This window comes from Rhinatrema bivittatum, chromosome 3 (assembly GCF_901001135.1).
Source record: "Rhinatrema bivittatum chromosome 3, aRhiBiv1.1, whole genome shotgun sequence".
Taxonomy (NCBI): Eukaryota; Metazoa; Chordata; class Amphibia; order Gymnophiona; family Rhinatrematidae; genus Rhinatrema; species Rhinatrema bivittatum.
In genome coordinates, this window is record NC_042617.1 from 118,634,124 (window position 1) to 118,657,053 (window position 22,930).

The 22,930-nt window shown below is 40.6% G+C and overlaps 1 protein-coding gene across 6 annotated transcripts in view; it reads right to left on the bottom strand.

The window, feature by feature from the left end:
• SLC1A4 (solute carrier family 1 member 4) overlaps nucleotides 1–22,930 on the bottom strand; it is a 101,388-nt gene that overhangs the window by 65,663 nt on the left and 12,795 nt on the right. Inside the window, exons 1-3 of one of the 6 annotated variants that reach the window (XM_029593626.1) lie at nucleotides 12,492–12,667; nucleotides 6,037–6,092; nucleotides 917–959 (exon numbers count right to left, since the gene is read on the bottom strand). In XM_029593626.1, coding sequence (XP_029449486.1) covers nucleotides 917–959; nucleotides 6,037–6,089 — 96 coding nt within the window. In that variant the 5' untranslated portion in view covers nucleotides 6,090–6,092; nucleotides 12,492–12,667. Of the gene's footprint in view, nucleotides 1–916; nucleotides 960–6,036; nucleotides 6,093–10,035; nucleotides 10,056–12,455; nucleotides 12,668–22,930 lie in introns of those variants that run through there. The other 5 variants (XM_029593625.1, XM_029593628.1, XM_029593627.1 and 2 more) reach the window with 5 other exon arrangements.

Consider the following 22,930-nt stretch of genomic DNA (forward strand, 5'->3'; position numbering starts at 1 on the left):
AGTTAGGACTACTTTTACTGTTGAAACATAATGGAACAAGACAACATTCGGATAATTCACAAAGCCCTCCTCCAGATCTATGCAATATAATACCTCTTAGATCAACAACTAAAGAATTAATCTTCCAATCCCTCTTGTCCATTTTGCAGATACCTAATTCATAATTGATTTATTTTAATTTGCCTGTATATAACTTTTCTATTACTACTGTTGTTGTTTTATTGTTCATTGTTATTAGTATTTATTCAATTTTCTCCAAGTTCATTTTCCCGTTCCATGTAAGACACACTTGTTAAGTCACTCCAATGTTATATGTAAACCGAAGTGATTAGCAACATTGTTGCTAGAACTTCGGTATATAAAAAATGTTAAATAAATAAATAAATAAATAATTCTGGCTTTTTTTTTTTCAATAAAGCTGCTTCCTCCATGGCATGCCGGCTCACAACAGCAGATTCGTTTGCAACTGACTGGTGGGGTGTCTGACGCCTGTGATGGAACTGGCCCCCTTGCATTCCTGGGTTATAATAGAGACTGGTAGACAATGCTCAGCTGCTAACACTTTTGGGAAGGGAGAAGGGCATAAGGCCGAAAGATCAAGGTCTGGATGACAAATGACCAAAGGCCTTGAAATCTGATTCAGCATTTGATGCATGTGCAGCAGATTACCGAATGGTGTGAATCTGTTATGGGTCCTGTTCATGCTCCCCAGTTTAGCAGACTTCGGGACAATGTGGTTAACAAGAGCCCTAGACTTTCGGCACTTGACATGCTCTGATGCAGATTAGACGCAGCTGAAACATGCAAAGCTCTGTGAGAAAGCAGCAGCCATCTTTCTTATGTACTTCATCCAGGTTTCTCCCAAGTACAGAAATTTAGGGAGGGGGGAGGGGGAACAGGCAACTTTTGGTCTTACCGTTTGAAAAGCTGCAGCAACAAGATTTGATGGGAACAGATTTCTGGAAGAAGAAAAAAAACATAAGAACATAAGACATGCCATACTGGGTCAGACCAAAGGTTCATCAAGCCCAGCATCCTGTTTCCAACAGTGGCCAATCAAAGTCACAAGTACCTGGCAAGTATACAAAAATTAAATAGATCTAAAGCTACTACTGCTTATTAATTAATAGCAGTTTATGGATTTTTCCTCTAGGAACTTATTCAAACCTTTTTTTAAATCCAGTTACACTAACTGCCATAATCACATCCTCTGGCAATGAATTCCAGAGCCTAACTATGAGCTGAGTGAAAAAGATTTTTCTTTGATTTGTTTTAAATGAGCTACTTGCTAACTTCATGGAGTGCCCCCTGGTCCTTCTATTATCTGAGAGTAAATAACCGATTTACATTAACCTGTTCAAGTCCTTTCATGATTCTGTAGACTTCTTTCATATCCCCCCTCAGTCGTCTCTTCTCCAAACTGAACTGCCCTAACATCTTTAGTCTATCCTCATAGGGCAACTGTTCCATGCCCCTTATCATTTTGGTTGCCCTTCTCTGCACTTTCTCCAGTGCAACTATATCTTTTTTGAGATGCGGTCACCAGAATTGTACACAATATTCAAGGTGTGGTCTCATCATGGAGTGATACAGAGGCATTATGACATCCATCATTTTATTCACCTTTCCCTTCCTAATAATTCCTAACATTCTGTTTGCTTTTTTGATCGCCACAGCACACTGAGCCAACAGTTTCAATGTAATATCCACTATGATGCCTAGATCTCTTTCCTGGCTGGTAACTTCTAAGATAGAACCTAACATTGTGTAACTACAGCAAGGGTTCTTTTTCCCTATATGCATCACCTTGCACTTGTCCACATTCAATTTCATCTGCCATTTGGATGCCCAATCTTCCAGTCTCACAAGGTCCTCCTGCAATTTATCACAATCCAGTTGAGATTTAACTACTCTGCATAATTTTGTGTCATCCATAAATTTGATCACCTCACTCATCATACCCCTTTCCAGATCATTTATAAATATATTAAAAAGCACAGGTTCAAGTACAGATCCCTGAAGCACTCCACTGTTTATCTTTTTCCACTATGAAAACAGACCATTTAATCCTACTCTCTGCTTCCTGTTTTTTAACCAGTTTGTAATCCACAAAAGGACATCGCCTCCTATCCCATGACTTTTTAGTTTTCTTAGAAGTCTCTCATTAGGGACTTTGTCAAATGCTTTCTGAAAATCCAAATACACCCCATCTACCGGTTCACCTTTGTCCACATATTTATTCACCTCTTCAAAAAAAATGTAAGAGATTTGTGAAGCAAGACTTCTCTTGGGTAAATCCATGCTGGCTGTATCCCAAACCATGTCTATCTTAATGTTTTGCGATTTTATTCTTTATAACAATTTCCATGATTTTTCCCGGCACTGAAGTAGATAAAGCATTAAGGCACTTAATTGATAACTAAAGTAGGTCTTTTAACTTATGAATAATATGTTCTCTAAAATTAAGAGCCCATAGCACCCTAGCTGAAGAATTTCCAATTGTAGTCTCTTTCAATAAATCAATGGAAAACCAATATAGCAGGCATATTAGTCTATTAATCATATTAATCTAGGAGTGGAGGAGTGGGCTATGAACCAGGAGACCAAGGTTCAAATCCTGCTCTTCTGACCTTGGGCAAGTCACTTTACCCTCCATTGCTTCAGGTATAAATGTAAGAGCCAGGCCCTCCTGGGGGGGGGGGGGGGGGAGAGATAGAGAGAGCACTTAGCCATAATGCCCTCACGCTAGATAGGTATTTACATCTCTATGGGAGGCCCACCTAGTAACTCAAGGTGAGGTTTAGGTAGTAGTGTAGGGGTTAGGGGGCCACTTTGACATTCAAAGTGAGACGCACAACAGAACAGTGCTCTCTTGTGAAGATTTGATGACCTTTCGAGTGAGGAAACTCACCCAAAGATGAGATTTGTGCAATGTTCTCTCAACCTAGCTTGATGAACTCTAAAGTCCTATCGCACAGCTTTACGCAAATGAAAAAGGTATAGTTAAATTTCATGTTAAAGCCATGCAATACGGCTTTGCAAAACTGTGAGCCCAGTCCACTTGGCCAAAAATCCCACCCCAATATCCTCCCCTTTTTGTCATTTGCATCACACCATGCGTTATGGTGCTTTTGCACGCGTTAATGGAGTTTTCACATGTGTTAAAGGCGTTTTTTGCATGCGAAAATGCCTTAACGCATGCGAAAACGCCATATAGCACTTTGATAAATGACCCCCCTTAGATTGTAAGCCCTTTGGGGATAGGGAAATACCTACAGCACCTTAATGTAATCCACTTTGAAGCGCTGAAAAAAGTGCAAAAAGCAGAATCTAAATCTAACCATGACATTAACAACATGTGGATCAGCGTAACAGAATATGATTAAAAGAGGAATAAATCCAACTTAAAACTGTAGCACCCAACCCTAGTTCTCTTAAATGATTTATCAGAATGGCATGCTCAACCCTAACAAAATCCAATAAAACTAATTATGAGACTAAGGCAAAAAAGAAAAGATACCATATAGAGAACATGCAAATGTTAAAAAGCATGTTTACACTACATGTAGTATCAGATAGGAGAAGTGTAAATAATAAAGTGAATTTTAAGGTGGCAGTAAATGCAGTTCTGACATCTGTAAAGAAACACACAATAATAAATTAGACAGCCAGAAAGAATCGAGGATTAATGGGGGGATAAAGAAATATGTAAAAAAAATCTTTCAAGAATTAGCGAAGACATGAAGTTTCTAGATAGCGGCTTTGAAGACGGATGGTGAAAAATGCTGAGGAGATTTAAATAGATGAAAAGAGCACCAATAAAGAACTAATGTGAAAGAACCAATTATTGAACCAGAGGAATGAACCATCCTTGATTGGTTCTTTCTTCATCCTTCAATGTTTGTCATTGGCTCATTCCTCTTGTTTGGTTCTTTCTTCATCCTTCAGTGTTTCTCATTGGCTCATTCCTCTGGCTCTCTGATTAGTTCTTTCACATCACATGCTTTTTTGGTGCTTTGTTCACCTGTTTAAATCTCCTTGGCATTTTTCTCTCTCCATCTTCAAAACTGCTATCTTGGAACTTCATGTCTTCGCTAACTGTTGTAAGATTTTTTATATTTTTCTTTACCCTTTATTCCTCAATTCTTTCTGGCTGTCTAATTTATTATTTTGTGTTTAACTATAGATGTCAGATCTACATTTATTGCCACCTTAAAATTGTCTTTATTATTTATCCTTCTCCTGTTTGATAATACATGTAAGTGTAAACACACTTTTTAACATTTGTATGTTCTAGATATATTCCTCTGTATGAGATCTTTCCTTTTTTGCCTTATTTTTACAGTTTATTTATTTTTTCATTTTGTAGATGGTTGCTTCCTCTCCTTGAGACAGCCTTATGGCGAAACATTGCTTGTGTCAGGGGCAGGTCTACACTAACAACCTTTAAAGTTGTGGACTTTGCTCCTTACGTTGTGATATCTTTAGTACATTTTGACATAATAAACTTTGGAATGGATTTTTCACAGTAATTGAATCCTGTTTTGTGATACCCTGTTCTTCTGTTTTTTATATTTCTTGGGGTACAAACCTTTGCTCCCGACTATTGCTATAGGTTATGTCTTGCAATTTACAAAGGAGTTTAATCATCAGCTGCTCTAGACTTCCTTCAATTCCTCTCAATTTTATGACCCTCACATTTCAACCTATGAAGGCCTTCCAAGAACCAAAATGAGGATTTTGTTTTAAAGTCAGACACCTGAATATCATCTTTATATATATATATATATATATATATATATATATATATATATATATATATATATATATATTCCATTGACTAATAAGTTGTTCTTTTCCTGACCATGATAACGGCTCCATTTTTATTCCTTACGCCTAGAATTACACCTAACTTATGGAATAAAAGGTCTACTTCATGCATGACTTCCATCATTTCTTGGGAGAAGCTCATAACCATTATAGTGAACATGAAATCACAGTTAATCCTCACCATGTGAGTCTCTGCATGGATATTAAAACCCCCCTATTACCATAAGCTAAGGGAATACCATTGCCAGTTCTGAAATAAGTGCTAATAAATCAGTGAGTACATATCTGGAAATATTTAATGCATGGTAAACCACAGGCAACTAAAATGCTCCCAATTTCATAAGTAAACATTCCAAACTCTTCACTTAATGAAGAGGATGTCTCATTAACCCCAGGAAATCATGGTAGATAATCCCACCCAACCACCTCACTTCTCAGTTCCAGATTGATGTAATATAGCATAGCCCAGGGACAAAGCTGTGAAACAGCAACATCATCTTGTTCCTTTGGAGAAGTTTCTGATATACAAAGAATATTAGCCTGATTTTCCAAGTTCAAGTTGTAAATAAAAGCCAACTTATTATTTATAGTTCTAGCATTGTGCATTATTATTCAGGTTGTTATATGGCTCTGCAGTAATCCTTAATAGCGACCTCTACTGCCACGTACCAGCATTAATGGGATCCTACCACAGAATGCAATCCATCACCTCGCCTCTGCTTATGCCCCATAATTCTAGATCATTTCTTGAGCACCCACACTTGGTTTGGATTAATTGCCACAGACTGGCAATAAAGTGTGACCCATCCTAAGCCCGGAATATGTGCTCCAAGGTCTCCTTCAATGAATTAATGAGCAAATCATCACCTACGTCACACAGAGACAGGACATGCTTTCAGAACAAACCCAGGCAGCCATTGTTTTTGCCCGGTCATGCTGAATCCTGAAACCTCCCTGCTGAGGCACACAAGCACTCATCTGTATATTCACTTCATGCACTCCATAGGCCCACAATGGCCGACCCTGAAACTTTGGCTTTGGAACAATATCCGATCAAACCATCCGGGAACATTTTAAGCAATGAAAATTGTGCATTCACTTTACCTAATAAACAAAAGATCTCTATTTTGCCTCTTGACCCTATGATAACAGGCATGGCCATTAAAACCACCAATTGGAAATACAATTAGTCTGGCACATAGTTACCTGGCCTGAGTATCTTCAGCCTTGGAGAACTTTATGGAACAGGGGTGACTCATGACCTAGAATGCCAATACTGATTTTTAAATCTGACACAATATTTTTACTTTAGTAGTTTTATAACAGTTTATAAAGAAACAGAATAATGTAACACTTGGAAAGGGAAGATTCCCTAAATATAAGTTAGCAATGTTCTTATCTGCATAAAGAAAAAACTGCTTTGAACTATTTTTTTTTAGCTAAAATAACACTCTACTTTTTAATTTATTTAGTAAAAAAAGAAATTCCCAAACAATGAAATAAGATTCCCAACATTTTTTCTTAAAATGTGTTGGCAATGAAAAATAGTTTGTGAGGTGTCATAATGCCTATATTGGGATATAAAACAGTCACTCTGAAAATCAACATTCATCCTACACATATAAACAGATACTGGGATATTTATTTCTATTTATTTTTTTAAAACTCAAACTAAAAAAAAGTCCACATGAACTTTTAAAACAACAAATGGTAAATACTTAATCTAAAATAAATCTTTAGAAATGGATTTATATTATATCTGATCAAGCAATAATAAATACATTTCTTAGCCCTTGTCATGATTCAGCCTGCTATGCAGCCACTTCCATCAGCAGAGGTCATCAGTGAGCCTCGTTCAGAGCTACACTAGCTGCCCAATTTCTGATTCCATGGGTCAGCGACTCCAGGCCTACTTAACCCAGCCTGTCCATTCCCTCAGTGCCTCTTCATCAAGCCACCTCGGCTTGTTAACCTGGCCATCCTTGTATTACCATCCTGCCTTGTGGCCTCCTTTGCCTTCTGCCTTGTCCTGTGGCCTATCCAGACTTTCTGCCTAGCCTTGTGGCCTACCTCAGCCTTCTGTCTTGCATTGCGGCCTACTCAAGCCTTTCGCCTTGCCTTGCAGCCTACCTCGGACTTCTGCTTTGCAGCCTATCTAGTCCTTCTGCCTTGCTTTGCAGCCTATTCAGGCCTTTTGCCTTGTCTTGAGGTCTACCTTGGCCTCCTGCCTTGTTCTGTAGCATTCCAGGCCTACTTGCCATGCTCAGTGCCCTCTGGGGCTTTCCTGATTTACCTTGAGGCCTTTCGGCCTTCTAGGTTCACCTAGCCAGCCTTGTGTTCTGTTTGGGCTTTCTTGTTTCCTGTTGCCTGTATAGTCCTATCCTTGTCCAGTCCTTTTCTAGTCCATTCCTTGTCCAGCTCTTGTCTAGTCATGTCCTTGTCCAGTATTTGTCTAGCCTTGTCCTTGTCTTCCCTGCCCAGTCCCTTGTATGCTATCCCAGGCCTTGTTCTTGCCTCTGGTCCAAGCCTGCCTTTGATTCCACCCTTAACTCCAGCCCTGCCTGCATCCAGCTCCCAGTCTGTACCATGTTCCAGCTCTCAGCCTGTGACATTTACTAGCTCCAGCCATGCTTCTACACTTGGCTCATCCAGTTCTGTATTAAGTCCTGCCAACCGCAGAACTCAAAGGCTCAATCTGCAGGGGAGGTGGCTGGTATAGGCAGAAGGCCCAGTCTGGCCCTGCCCCCGAGTCTGGCCCTTCTGCTGGGGGAAATCCTAGCCATGCCTGCCTGCCTGCTCTGTGACAGCTATATATAGCTGGTGACTTGGTGTCATAGTGCTGTCATATCTTTTGTCTTACAGCTAATTTCTTAAAGATGGGGGTCAGTTGACATTCCGAAGGACAACACAAATGTATGAATAAAATCAACAATTTAAAATGCATTTTTACTGGGACTTTATGTATAGACAACAGTTTCTCAGTTATTCCAACAGTTAAATATTAATGTGCCTTTTCTCCCTTTAGTAACAGCTTAGTATTAGCTATCAGTTAATAAGAGCCCCGAATTACATATCTATCTTTTGAAAGCTCTGATGCAGATTGCGAGTGCAGTGATCCTGGTTCCTGGTATCTCATGAGCTTCCTGGAATTAAGCAGTGTTTCTGAAAGAAACGTTTTCTTAGGACCTTTTGAACGATGGCAACCTAGAATTCTCGGCCAATTCTTTTTCAGTGAATCTGCTAAGCATATTTTTACTTTTTGCCCTGGTGTATCATGCTGCAAGCATGGGCCGGCATCCTGTACCTCTTGATCTCAGGCCTGGCACAGTGTCCTGTGATCTGCTGGGGTTGCCTGGCATGGCTCCCGGCGTCCTGCCTCTCCAAAATATCCCCAAAATAGTGACATATAATTTAATTATACTTATAATAATCTTCATTGTATACAAAATTTCCAATCAAACATTTCAGGAATATTACAATATTTTCTCTTCATCGAATACACAGAGTGAATATCAATTTTCGAAATACATCACAAATCACTTAAAAAAACAAACATTCATATACACATACATACATTTTTAAAAAAAATCTTTTGTGGTGAAAATTCTCTATAACGTTGTTCAATCTGATCTTAACACTCCCTCTTTATGACGTTGTTTCATCACAGATTAATACTCCCAACATGTTTCGCCATCCAATAGGCTTCTTTGGGGGAGCATAATACAAATCATTACTAGCACCAAATCTTCAAAATGATCTTCTCCATCAATTCACCCATATGTATCCTCTCTACAAAATTACATTCCAATAACAAACATTTTTCATTATTTTCCAATAATACCACTTTTTCCAAAACAAAAAAAATTTTTTAGTCAATATATATGCATCGAATATCCTGTTGGTGCCCATATACAAACCTCTTTTCTCGACCTTCAGCTCATCTTAATCTTTTCGCACAGAAGAAAAAAACTTTCTACAATTTCACTTTTATTCCTTTCCTCTTTCTGAAAAAAACCACAAAACATTGCCCCTGTTTTTAAAAAAGCTTAGCTTCAACTCTTCTTCTGAAAAAACTCTAGAAAAAATGGAAAAAAGTACCAAGAAGACACTCACAAAAACGCTCCCTATCTTTCAGCGTTTTCACGTCACGTCTCACAGCTGTTTTGAAAAGCGGAATTACTTAGGTGGCTTTCTAATACACCTTATAAACCCCACTATGACCAATCGAAAACTCCAATTCAAAGGCAAGCTGCCCAATCCACTCGATCATTCAAGCTCATAGGCATTAAAGTTTTCAAAGAGAATATCCACCTTTGTTCTGCCCTCAACAACATTTTATTTACATCCCCACCTCTCCTGCTGTTCATTGTCTGAAGTACAAAAAACCGTAAATCTTCAATCAAATGTTTTGTTTTTTTTGGTTTTTTTTTATGGTTAAATAGTTTTTTATTGAGCAGACAAGAAAATACAGAGCCTCCAGGCTGTGTGTACACTGCCACAACCCGGGAGCTAATACAGGTAACAGTCAAACTTAAGCTCATTTATAAACAGACCCAATTTAACCCCCTCCTGATAGTCTCCGCTGTATCCAGTAGACGCCATCTGGGACTGGCATAGGCGAGACACCTGGATAAACAAAACAGCAACAACAAATACCAGCCCCCCAGACTACTAACGCTAGAAGAAGGACCGTCCCCCTATGCCTTACATGCCAGGATCCTCCCAAAACCTTCCCCCCCCCCCTTCCCTCCCCCCCCCCCCCCAACCCAAAGACCACGTCAATTGTATTCTTTAATCATTTCTTTTGGCATCAAATGTTTTTACTCCCACCAATGACCCACCAAAGGGGCTGTTTCAACATTATTTCGAATCCGGCTGCAATGTTCTATTATCCGTGTCTTAACTTTTCTTGATGTTTTCCCTACATACAGTAAATCGCACGGGCATTTTATAACATAAACCACCGACGCAGATTGACAAGTGGTCAAAGATTTCAAAACAATTTTTCATCCCGTAACTGGATGTACAAAGTTCCTGTCAGCGAAAACCTGCAAACCCCACAATTATTGCATGGGCTATGGCCACCAATAAATTTATCCGAAATGTCACAAGGCACCAGATCTGAATGCACTAACATGTCTCTAAGATTTTTAGACTTGCGAAAGGAAAACATCGGGGACCTTTCAAACCAGAGAAACCACTCACCAAATGCCAGTGTTGCCTCATAACTTGCATGAGATCCCCCACTCTACTAGAGAAGGGTAACACACATACCAAAGGGGGAGATTCAATCTTCTTCCTAGAGGTCAATAATAAATTGCAGTTTATATATTTCGCTCTCTTATACGCTTGCCTCACAATGCGTTCAGGATAACCCCTTGCGTCAAATCTCTCCCGTAAATCATCGGCATGTTTTTTTGCAAATTGTGCCAGTAAATTAGCTGTCGTGGGTTAAAATGGATGGTCATAAATTGAACATGTTTTGGTAAACTGCACATACAGGGCACTTAATATTAATTTATTCACTCCTTCACTTACTGCGGATTGGTTCATTCACTGTCACATGTCAGTGAAAGGACTAATCCCCTTTCAGAAGGCTGTCCTGAAAGAGGATTGGTCCTTTTCACTGATACTTGTCAGTGAAAAGGACCAATTGGGAACATCCCTCCTGGGGAGTGAGGAAGGAGCTCAGGCCAGGCTTTTGTGGACGCACAGCCACTTCTCCTGGGCGCCTGATGTAGAGCACTAGGGACGCAATTGCACGTCCCTTTTAGCATGGCAGCTTATTTGCATATCGCATCAAGCGCCCAGGAGAGGTGGATGTGTGCACATTCAAAAAACATGTGTCCACTTTAGATGCACTTTAGATGTATTTTACGTGTATGATATTGCATTGCCCCCTAAGTGGTTATGAGACGAATGCTTAGGGCGTAATTTTCAATGACTCATTTGTTGCTTTTCACACCAGCTATTTGTTTTGTGAAGATTCGACCCTGGGCAATTATTTGCATTTCTGAATGTCCTAAAAAACTTATACACTAGCAGCCTTGAAAGCTGGAAAACAAACAGGAACTAGAAACATCATTTCACTCCCTGTCTGAATCCGTCTGTGGAACTTTGCAAAGTTAATTGAAACTATCTTAGGAAGGGATGTTTTTGTTCATCACAAACACTGATGCGCTATAGCGGCTCCCGGGAGCTCCTTGCTAAATTATTTTCTGAAAACATAGATCTTATCTATAAGCAGTGATGGCAAAATCCCCTTGATAAGCAACTGGCAGCACATCACTGTTGTAACTGTAAAATGCTGTGAGATAGATGTTACAGCATGGCTCTGCCAGTGAACCCTTCTTTGGATGAAAGGGCAACAGCTGCAGGACACTCAGGATTTGCTAAGTTTTTTTCCCGCAGCTGAAAAACAGCATAGAAATTCAGAGTAGAAACTGCTGGAGTACCTTGGATAATGGCTCTCACTGCATTAATTACTTAAGCATATAGGGGCAGATGTGAGTTTTGCTTTTCCCATGTGGTAGCAACTTGTGGCCCTGCGGGATGCAGTAACATAATGCCCCATGAGTACTAAAAGCACGCTAAATGGGAAAAAAATGCCATGTTTTTTATTCACAGGCCATTTGCATGCCATTTAAACAGCGAATCTGCATTAAAAAATATAAAGTTACATAATCACCAGTAGCTCCTCTAAGGCAGCTTTTCTTTACACTGCCCTCACAAATCCTCTTATTTCCTACAGAGCTCCCTCCCAGCTTGTCGCTTGTTGAAGGCTGCCTCCACTTAATTGATTTATTTAACATATTTTATAGCCTGCTATCGCCAGACAAGATTGATGCGGAGAACATCAGTCCATATTCAGTCAATAAAAACAATAGACATTATAAACAACAATACATAATAAAATATCAACAATAAGCAATATTAAAATAAAATGCCTTCACTTCCTGATTAGCTTAATAACTCTTATTCCCTACACATCCGCTGGCAACCCATTGCAAGGTATTGGGGCAATATAAGAAAAAGCCCTTGCTTGTGTCAACTTTAATTTATAATTCCGCAATGGTGGAACAACAAGCAAGTTAGTTTCCTACAATCTCAGGGCTCATGTGGGAACATACTTTTGCAGTGTGTTGGCTAAAATGCAAGGATTTCCCCCATATATCAATTTATGTACATGTGCTACTATTTTAAATTGTACTCTTTGGGCTACAGGGAGCCAGTGGGGTCCTGCCAGCAGTGGAGTAATATGATCTTTTCCACTGACACCATTTAAGATTTGTGCAGCACCGTGTTGAGCAAGCTGAACTGCACACATATATTTTTTAGGCAGGCCAATGTACAAGCTGTTGCAATAAGCTATTTGCCCAAATAGCAAGGTCTGAACTATTGTGTGAAGCAGGGTCGCTGTTAACAGCACCCTTAATGGCATTAGTATCTTTAATTTGTAAAAGGCCTTTCGCTCTATTTGTTTTAACTGGGGCAAAAAAGTCAGTTTGCCATCAATTATAAACCCCAAACTGCGCGCTTCAGTGCATAGATTCTGTGTAAATCTACATGACAGATCGTTGTTCCCATATCCGGCGGTGCACATTTTCCCTATCTATAACAAGCACCTTCTTCTCCTGTGTGGGTGTCCCCGGGCCCTGTACCTGGGTTTTCCACCAGCAGCAGCCGCAGGTGAGATATCGGGAGGAGCAGCGAAGGGGGCGATCTTGGGTGACCTTTGGCCTTTTCCCAGTTTTAAAGGGCAGCAAGAAAAAAGAAAACACAACCAATCCAAGAGCTGCTGGAGCCGCCCTCCTTCCCCCCCCCCCCCGGGTGCTGATTCCTGGCTCTTCCACGTGATCAGCTGTGCTCCTTCTGATGGGAGGGAAAGGGCTTCAGCTGTCACCGGACGTAAGGGGCACTTTTCAGAGGAGGGCAGATGACCGGCAAGCCGGTCTTTCCCATTCAAACAATTACTGTGTGTCTAACCCCCTCCCCCCTCAGCCCCACCCCTGTTTTGAAACAAGACGAAATGGGTGAGAGACAGAAGAGAGTCAGACAAATGTGAGCTACCTTTTATGCCTCCTCTGACCCACGAGTTAATATTCCAGCAGAAAAGAAAAAGGTGCACCAAAGGTCAGACTGCTTAACGTGCCTCCCCACATTCCATGGTAACAGCTAATCGCCTTATCAGCACGGGATTTGCAAGCAGGCACACTAATCCTAGTGCGGGTTTGAACCCACGTTTTAACATGCCTTTTTTTCCCATGTTAATAACCCCTTTACATACTGGGGTCCTGTGTTAGCATGGAAAAGTCTGCTCTAAAATGTGAGTTAAAACCCACGCAACGCTCAGTGCGGTTCATTACATCAGCCCCATATCGCTTACTTTATCTGTGGGAAAAAAAAAAGCTTAGGGGCGAATTTTAAAAGCATTGTTTGCGCTAAAAGGCCTGTATACGTGAAAATGTGGGTCACGCATGAGCGCCGCGGATTTTAAAAGCGCTGAATAAAGAGCGTGCGAGGACCCCAAAAAAAAAAAAAGAAGGGGGCGGAGAAAGGGCGGAGCCTGGGCATTCTAGGGCAGGGCCGACAGTTACACGTGTAACTCTGTATTTTAAAACGGCAGGACTTGGCACACGGTGGCTTGTTAGCCGGCGTACATTTACTGCTGTTCTTGATGAGATGTAAGTCTGCAGAAATCATGTTTTAGGATTAACACAACAAGATGAGGCTGTCCGGGTCAACTGGGGCAGGTGCGGGCTGAAGAACCAGAGGGGTCTGGATGACCTCGAGGTAGACTTGGCAAACTGGTGGACAAAGTGGTAAAACTTGGATGTCCTTCACGCAAGCATGTTTTAAAATTTGCTTACCTGCGTACGTTAAAGCTTACACAGTAAATTTGCTGGCTTAATGTCTAAAAAATCAGAAGCACACTTACACGCGGAAGGGGTATTTTAAAACATAGGCGCCCAACTGCGCGCAGAATTTAAAACTCCAGCGTGTGTATGGGCACCTGTGCACTTGTTTTAAAGTTGCCATCTTGGTGAATCAAGCCCCATTAGCAGGAACAGGGCCTGCACTTCCATTTGGCAAACTACGTGGTTGCCGAATATTCAGTGGCTGCCACTTAGCCAGATAAGTCCCTATTTATCCAGCTAAGTAGTGCTAAATATCAGCTTCACTATATCTAACAGAAAGGAGACCTAGGAATAAAACCTGGATAGTGTAATAAAATCAAGAAGAAGACAAGTTGATATTTTGAAGAACCTAGCTAGTCCTCTTCCATTAGATTAGTACTATTAAATGAAAGTAAATCTATGGTTTTAAATATGGCTCATATTAGAAGAAACTATTCCAGTGGCTGGGTGTCATAAGTTGAATCAGTGAGGACTCTGGGATAAAAACCATCTGCTCCACAGAGTTTATCAGTTTTCCAGTCACTTGGTATTTAACCTTCAAGCTTTGGACTAGACAAACAAACAGTCCTGACACAAGCAAAAAAAAAAAAAAAAAAACCCTCTCCTAGCCACCTGCTCTATTATACACAGCATACGCTTGGTGCTATTACACACAGAAGGGCTTGCTGCTGACCAAGACATCAGAACCATAGTGCTGCCCTCCAGAAATAGTGCTTCAGTGCTCAACTGGAGCAAGGACTAAGGTAATGTAGGATAGGATTATGCTGCTGATGCTCAGAACAGTTTGTATTAAACAGATATTCTAGCCATGGTCACCCTGATAAGGCGCTGACCGCCTAGTGACTAGCCCATGCTAACCTGTGCAACTTGACCTCCAGTGGGGGTGGCTGGTTCAGCATGATATCAGATGTCAAACAAAATGAATGAATACATAGAAGAGATTCCTCATGGGGGGAGTGACACAGAGAACAGGAGAATATGTGTACAACAGAAAGGCTGCTCAGCCCTCTGGAGCAAGCGCATCAGCCTGGGAAGACGGCTGCATGAAGCTGGCTGCTTTCCCAGCCACTCTCTGGCTCAATGCTCTGAACCTGTACAGCCTGGCTCTGCACTCTGTCCCTTCCTTAACATTAATAAACTGCAGGCAGAAAGCTTTTCATCTGAAGAGGATCATAGTCCATTACACAAGCTTTACTGCTTCAGAAATACACAGACAGACACTTCTGTGGTGGACAGACTGGCAGCATATTTCTGGCACAGACAACACATAGGGAGAGAGTGAAATGGAACAATATCATTTATTACACTATTACATCAGGGTAGATGGAGGAAAATAGGCAAATTAAGGATGCTTTTTTCTTAAATGGTGTGGATGATAGAAATGTAGATATATATATATATATATATATATATATATGATATACCTGTAAGTGCTTCTCAAACCTGTCCTGGGCTCCCCCAGCCATGTGAGTTTTCAGGATATCCACAATGACTTATGCATGAGATAAATTTTCATACACTGGAAATCCAATATATGCAAATTTATCATGCATATTCATTCTGGATATCCTGAAAACCCAACTGGCTGAAGGTTCCCAGGACAGGTTTAGGAAGCCCTTATCTCTGTCATACATCACAAAAATTGACAAGAAATCAAATGCCAACATTTTATTTTTGGTAGTTCTGTTTTTCAAATGTATTTGGTCATTCATGCAGATCTTACTACTGTATCAAGAGGAAGCACTTGGAATCTACAATTTTATTGTACTGATGCCACATACACGTTTTATATGTGGAGTACATGCATATGTCATCAACCTACTTATCAAGCTGTGGAAATTAAATCTGATATCTTTTCTGTCTGTAGTTTTTGGGTGGGAGTCTAGGGCAAGTGATGGAGGGTGTGAATAAGCTGGTGGAGGGCCTGAGTCAAGTGATGGAGGTCTCGGAGAACTGGTGCTTGGAAGTACATGCGCAAGTATTTTCCTAAGTGAATTATGTACATACATAGTAGAGGAGGACCGGAAGGCTCATCTGCATACTGCTCCCAGCATCCCCCGGGAGAGGAGTCCAGAGGTCACTGCAAGTGATCCAGGAATTGACTTCCACAGCCCCAGCACCCTTTGCAGTAGAGGAGGACCGGAAGCGTATGCCTAACGGCGCCCAAATCTAAAACCCTTCAATTAACTGAGTGAAGATTAATTTAATGGTGGTTAAAGAGTATAAAAAAGTTAAAAGTAAGTATAGTTTTCGGAAATCTTTGGACTTATAAAAGTTTGGTGAAAGGTGAAATAGAGGGATATATTCTTTAGAATTTGTGTGTGTCTGAGGTAATAAGCAAGCCAGAATTGTTAATTCCAGTGTCTTTCTTTCCCACCCACTCAACCCTTGATTTTTAGGCATGAGACACTTTCTCATTAAAAATCAATCAGGGTCTTATCTAAATCATACTATTGTACCAGCCCTTATTGAAAGTTTTATCATCCCCTTGTAGGACACTAGCTGATTAATTAGTAAATTCACCTGAAAATTTAAAGTACTCTCATTCCAACTCCCTTAGTATCCTAAACTTAAATAGCAGATTCAATAGTAAATATTCCTGTAAATTTAAAGTACTCTAATTTCAACTCCCTTAGTATTCTAAACTTAACTAGAAACTCAATAAAACTAAGATGAAGGAAGCAGTCCAGCAGCAAGAGCGGGGCTTTCCAGTCTTTTGCATTGAGTGTTTCATGTTTCAAGCAACCCACATATTTTCAAAAGTCACGCTATAATTTTTGTAGTAAGAGTTCTAATGTTGGGTGACCTGATATTAATCCTCCCCTAGACTTTCATGCTAAACTATTGTGAAAGAACCCAGCTCCCTTTCAAAAATAAATTTGAGAAAAAGTACAAGTCCTGAGGTTGGGAGGCCCTATTCTAGTTGGAAAGGGCTTTTTTGTTAATTTTAGGTAAAAGGGTTTTGAAATATTTGTAAGTTTTGCCAGCCCTCCACTGATTCCAATGGAGATTTTAAAAAGTAACAGTTTTTCTGCCAAGAGTTTCTAATAAAGTTTTCTTTAGCTACTCTGAAAGGAGAGTAATAAAGTTACGCATGACAACATACAGAATAAAGTGCTCTCTCAAGTACTGAAAGCAATATTTACGTTTAGTGTGGGGATTTTGTTGTATTTTATACGGGTAACTCTAGGAAACTTCAGAATGTTCCATGGCTTACAGCAATGCCTGCGTTTCCTTTAAGAGGTTTATTAAATGTGAATTCTAAGTAAAAGAGTGTTGTAACTTAACTGCACTCAGAGACGTGTACTCTGGGGATTCATCTAGAAATGACTTCATTGGCGGAGAAAAACAGTCCAGGTTTTGACCTCATTGGTTGAAAACAAATGGTAGAACTTTAGTTCTTGAGCGCAGCTGATCCTGTCATAAATTAGGAAAAATGTAAAGTACAGAATATTGCTAACCAATAGTATGTCTTGCTAAAAGTTTATGAAGTAAAAAACTATTGCATAGGGAAGGAAAAGACTGAGATTCCAGACTTTGAGCATCAGAAACGGAGAGAGATGTGTAAAACAAACACAAAACTTTGACTTTCCAGACCTTGAAGATCGAGCATTAGAAACTGTGAGAGACTTTTGTAAAACAGCCGTTAATGGAACCATCTGAGTGAACACAATTTTAAAGAAGTGTTCATTAAACCATGATTATTAACATTTGTGGTGCCAGGCAAAGGGTGGTGACCTGTCAGGGGACATGTCATGTGAGTGTCTCTAGAGACACTGGGCCAGATTTTACAACATGCGCACGCTGCCACGCGCATGTTATAAATTCCAGGGTCAGCGCGTGCAGGGGGGTGCACAATTGTGCAACCTGTGCGCGCCGAGCTGGGCAGCCTGACTCCGTTCCCCCCAAAGCCGCTCTGAAATTGGAGCGGCCTCGGAGGGAACTTTCCTTCCGTCCCCCCGCACCTTCCCCTCCCTTCCCCTAACCCGCCCCCCAGCCCTAACTAAAACCCCCCCTGACTTTATTGAAGAAGTTACGCCAGCTCTCCATCCCCCGGCCCGGTGGCTGTTCCAGAGGCCTCAGTCCTGCCCCCGGGCTGGCACCCCGCCCACGGCCCCGCCCCCGGAATGCCAATTTTTTCAAGCCCCGGGACTTACGCGCATCCCGGGGCTTGCGCGCGCCGCCGAGCCTATGCAAGATAGGCTCAGCGCGCGCAGGGGGAGGCAGGGGTAGGTTTTCGGGGGTTGCGAGCGTATCTTATGCGCGCAACCCTTTGAAAATCTACCCCATAGCTATTAATGTAATCTGCTATGGAATAGCTGAAATAGGCTTACCTGTGTGTTAAAGAACTGTAGACATGGGATTATATTTCATTTGAAGACAGAAAACAGAATGGGATATTCAATATGGCATCTGCATGAGAAGACATATTGGGAGGTCTCTCCTAACCTTGTAGGGTACTCTATTTCTTGCTATATTTTTTTTCCTTTTGCTGAATTTTCAAAATGGTTAAGAGAAAGAGGAAGCTCAGAGGGCCTCCTAAGTGCTTGGGTGTATTATCTCCCCAAGTGAAGATAGAAGCATTCCTGAATTTGGCAACAACAGGGGTTGTGCCTGGCGCTGAGACATTGGTTGCACCTCTATGAGTGAAGTAGCAGCCTGACCTGAATGTTTCTCTGAGACCCAGCTCTTCAGTGGCTCCCACTCAGCCAGTCTGTAGGCCGAGCAGAGACGAGCTAGTGTTGCTCTCGATGACGTTGGAAGAAGTGCATCTAGGAGCAGCAGTTGGAGGAAACTCTTCCCCTGGGAGCCTGAATAAGTAATTCACAGACAGCTGGAAGCGAGACAGAGATGTTGGAATTGGGAAGTCGAGCAGCAAGGGAGAACCAAGAGGGTGTGGGCTCCCCTTCTGCAGCAGAAGCTGCCTTGTCAGTGCTGGCTGGCCAGACAGCTAGGCCTTCCCAAGATAAGCCAGCTACCATTACCTTGGACTCCCTCTGGGATATTTGAGATCTGCTAAAATGATCTGTTGAGTTTTGGTGGCTATTACATTGGAAATATGTAGCAGAATGAAATCTAACGATTCTACTCTGAATTTCCAAATAGATGAAATTTGCTCCTTACAACAGTGAGTGGAGCAAGAAGACCATGTTCAGTGAGAACAGATTCAGCTATTCAGATCTCATAAAGCAGAGAACTTGGAAAATCAAGTGAGACAAGTGAGCATTCCGGTCTTTAATTTTCCCAAGATTTCAACTAATACACCTGTGGAGTCTTTCAAGAAATATTTGTGGGAGATGTTACCTGTACCAGTGAAGGCCCTTCCTCCTATTAGTAAGGTCTTCTTCTTGCAATTTGAGAAGAAGGCTGTGGGTATGGCATCAGATGTACAGGAAGAGGGTCAGTTAATCTTTAGACAATTTGGATATTATGTAATAATTGAGGGGTGGTGGAAAGATATGATGGGGGACACTTCTGGTTAGTTTTGTATTTCTTCCGGATAAAGATCGTATTATAAAACTATAGGGGTCATTTATCAAAGTGCTATATGGCGTTTTCGCATGCGTTAACGCCTTTAACGCATGCAAAAACGCATAGTGCGATGCAAATCAGAAAAATGGGAGGAGTTTGGGGCCAAGTGGGCTGGCTTCAAAATTTGCAAAGCCTGTGCGATATGGCGTTATTGCACTTTGTGATGTTTTCGCAAATGCTGTTTTTTTAGTATTTTAAGCGGCTGGAGAGCCAGCCTAGCTATCAGGGCCCTCATGAGAGAGAGAGAGAGAGACTAGCCATATTGCCCTCATACTAGGTAGGTATTGATGGACTCTCTACCTGGGTAACATCAAGCTAGGTTGAGAGAACATTGCACAAATCTCATCTTTGGGTGAGTTTTCTCACTCCGAAGGTCATCAAATCTTCACAATAGTGCACTGTTCTGTTCATACGTCGCACTCTGAATGTCAATGTGACCCCTAACCCCTACACTAATACCTAAACCTCACCTCGAGTAACTAGGTGGGCCTCCTATAGAGGTATAAATGCCTACCTAGTATGAGGGCATTATGGCTAGTCTCTCCCCCCCCCTCCCCCAGTGGTTGTAGGAAGGAAATACAACAATTCTGGCACTCTAATACCTATGTGAAGTGCTAAGATCGCACACTTTGCAATAAACACTTATTACCATAAGACACACCCCTTCTCCTAACACATGCGATATTTAGTGCATTTTGATAAATCCAGGCCTATGTTAGGCATAGTTCAGCTTTGTTTTATGGTCATAAAGAAGTTCTCAGTGATATGCCAAGAAGCGTTGGTTATTGGTGCACGCTTTGTAGTATACGTGTAAATATATTCTAATATTAAACAATGTTAAATATCTTTTTTTTTAATCTTTACAACTGTGAATTTTCTTAGCTTCTAAGAAAGCATAGAGGTCAAAGTTTAGTAATTAGATGTTGATTTAGCTATTTGAATATTATAACTCTGTTTTTCTCATGCATTTTCCATTTTTATTTGTATATTTCTTAATGTAATGCTCAGTTCTTTTTGGATCGCCCCCTCTTATGGTCTCTCAAAAGCAGTTTGTAATTTTTATTTTTTGCTTTTGTTGCTGCATTGTCTATGGATTTTGTGCATGAATTGCAGGAAGAAGTGTATGTGTGTCTTATTATTGAAACTGAAAAATAAATAAATAATAGTACTAAAAAAAGAAAACAGTATATAGTCAAAGTAAACATGTTCAGTCAGGACTATGAGCTGCTTATGAGTTCCGAAGCACTTGGTATCTTCAGCAACAGGAAAGGATTTATTTTATCTGATAGGTTTTTAGTTTAACTGATTCCAAAGTAAATGTAATGATTCGCTTTAAGGAAAAGATTCTAGAATATGGGTTAAGAGGGTCTGAAAAGGACTGCATGAGAGACACATCTACTCACCTGAAAACTCTTCAGTTCTGGAATCTGGCTCATTTTGTTGCTACCTGCAGTTGACTGAACTGTGTCATTGTGAGCTCATTTGAACAAGGGCTTAATTCTGATCAGAAGAGAAAGGGGTTAAATTATTCAGGATCAAACTGAATTAAATAGTTGAGACTATATTGTTCCTATAAGGCACTTTTACAGCATAATAAGAGAACAGAGACAGATGCTTATTAAGAAAAGTAAGTTGGGAGATAGTTTACCTCATTTTACCTCATATAGGCGAGCTTCCCTTGCTATTTATGGTCTCTCTTTTAAACATATTTTAACATTAATATTTACTGAAGAAGGGCACGATGAGCTGAAGTGTTCCTCAGAAAATAAAAATATGTTTTTATCAAACCTGCAATAACTGAGGTTCCTACAGAAAGGTTAATTCAGTGGTAATAAGTTGTAGGATTTGTTTGACCGTTAATCCTATCATGCTATTCCTAAAGCAATGTTGATGTAACCAAATAAATTATCCACATTGGCTCGTACCCTATATCCCTGGGGGAAATATTGGTTGTGTTGGGTATAAGCCCCAAATACAGTGAACTTGGTCCTAAGGTTGATGCTGTGGGGAAATAGGGGCCTCCTAAATGTTATTTTGAATAACCCTAGCGTAATTACATAACATTTTCATTTAACATCAAATATCCATTCAGTCACTAGGCCAAGGAGATTCACACTCGCATGGCAGTTTATATTAAGTATTCCAAAGCATTAGGCGTAGCTGTGACGGCCAGTAAGGAGCCCATATGATTCATAGGAGTCCAATTCATCTTTAAATAAATGAGTCTGCTTGTGTATTTGGCACTTCCAGGCAATAAGCTTAGGTATTGGCTTCCAGGGCAATTGCAAATCTGGCACCATGAATGGTTTATAGGTTTTTGACAGTCTTTTATTCATCATTATGGATGTGAATGAATCATGTTTAGTAAGAACACAAGACCTGCCATACTGGGTCAGATGAAAGGTTGATCAAGCCCAGTATCCTGTTTCCAATCCAGGTCACAAGTATCTGGCAAGATCCCAAGGGGAAGATAGATTCTAAGCTGTTTATCCCAAGAAAAAGCAGTGGATTTCTGCAACTCCACTTTAATAATGGTTAATGGATTTTTCCTCCAGGAACTTGTCCAAACCTTTTTTAAATGCAGCTATACTGATAGCTTTCATCAGATCCTCTGGCAACAAATTCCAGAGCTTAATTATGCATTGAGTAAAAAAATATTTTCTCTTATTAGTTTTAAATGCATTACCTAGTAACTTCATTGTGTGTCCCCTGGTCTTTATAGTTTTCAAAAGCGTAAACAATATTTTATAGACCTCTATCATATCTTCCCTCGGCATCTCTTCTCCAAGCTGAAGAGTCCTAACCTCTTTAGCCTTTCTTCATAGAAGAATTGTTTCATTGCCTTTATCATTTTGGTTTCCCTTCTCTATATCTTTTTTGAGATGTGGTGACCAGAAATGCACACAATACTCAAGATGAGGTTGCATCATGTAGCGATACAGAGGCATTATGATAATCTCTGTTTTTTTCTCCATTCCTTTCCTAATAATCCCTAGCATTCTATTTGCTTTCTTGGCTGCTGCTGCCCACTGAGCAGAACATTTCAACGTATTTTCAATGACACATAGATCCCGTTCCTGACTGGTGATACCTAATGTGGAACCTTGCATTGTGTAGCAATAATTTGGGTTAATCTTCCCTAAGTGCATCACTTTGCACTTGTCTGTATTAAATTTCATTTGCCATTTGCATGCCCAGCCTCCCAGTTTTGCAATGTCCTCTTCCAATTTCTCACAATCCTCTTGTGATTTAACAACTTTGAATAATTTTGTCATCGGCAAATTTGATCACCTCACTTGTTATTCCCATTTCCAGGTCATTTATAAATATATTAAAAAGCAGTGGTCCCAGAACAGATCCCAAGGGCACTCCACTATTTACCTTTCTCCATTGAGAAACTTTACTATTTAGCCCTACTCTGTTTTCTATCTTTAACAGCTGGCAATCCACAATAGGGAACTGCCCTCTATCCCATGAAGTTTTAATTTCCTAGAAGTCTCTCATGAGGGACTTTGTCAACGCTTTCTGGAAATCCAGATACACTATATCAACTGGCTCACCTTTAGCCATGTTTATTTATGCCCTGAAAAAAATGTAGCAAATTTGTGAGGCAAGACTTGCCTTGGCTAAATCCATGTTGGCTTTGTCCC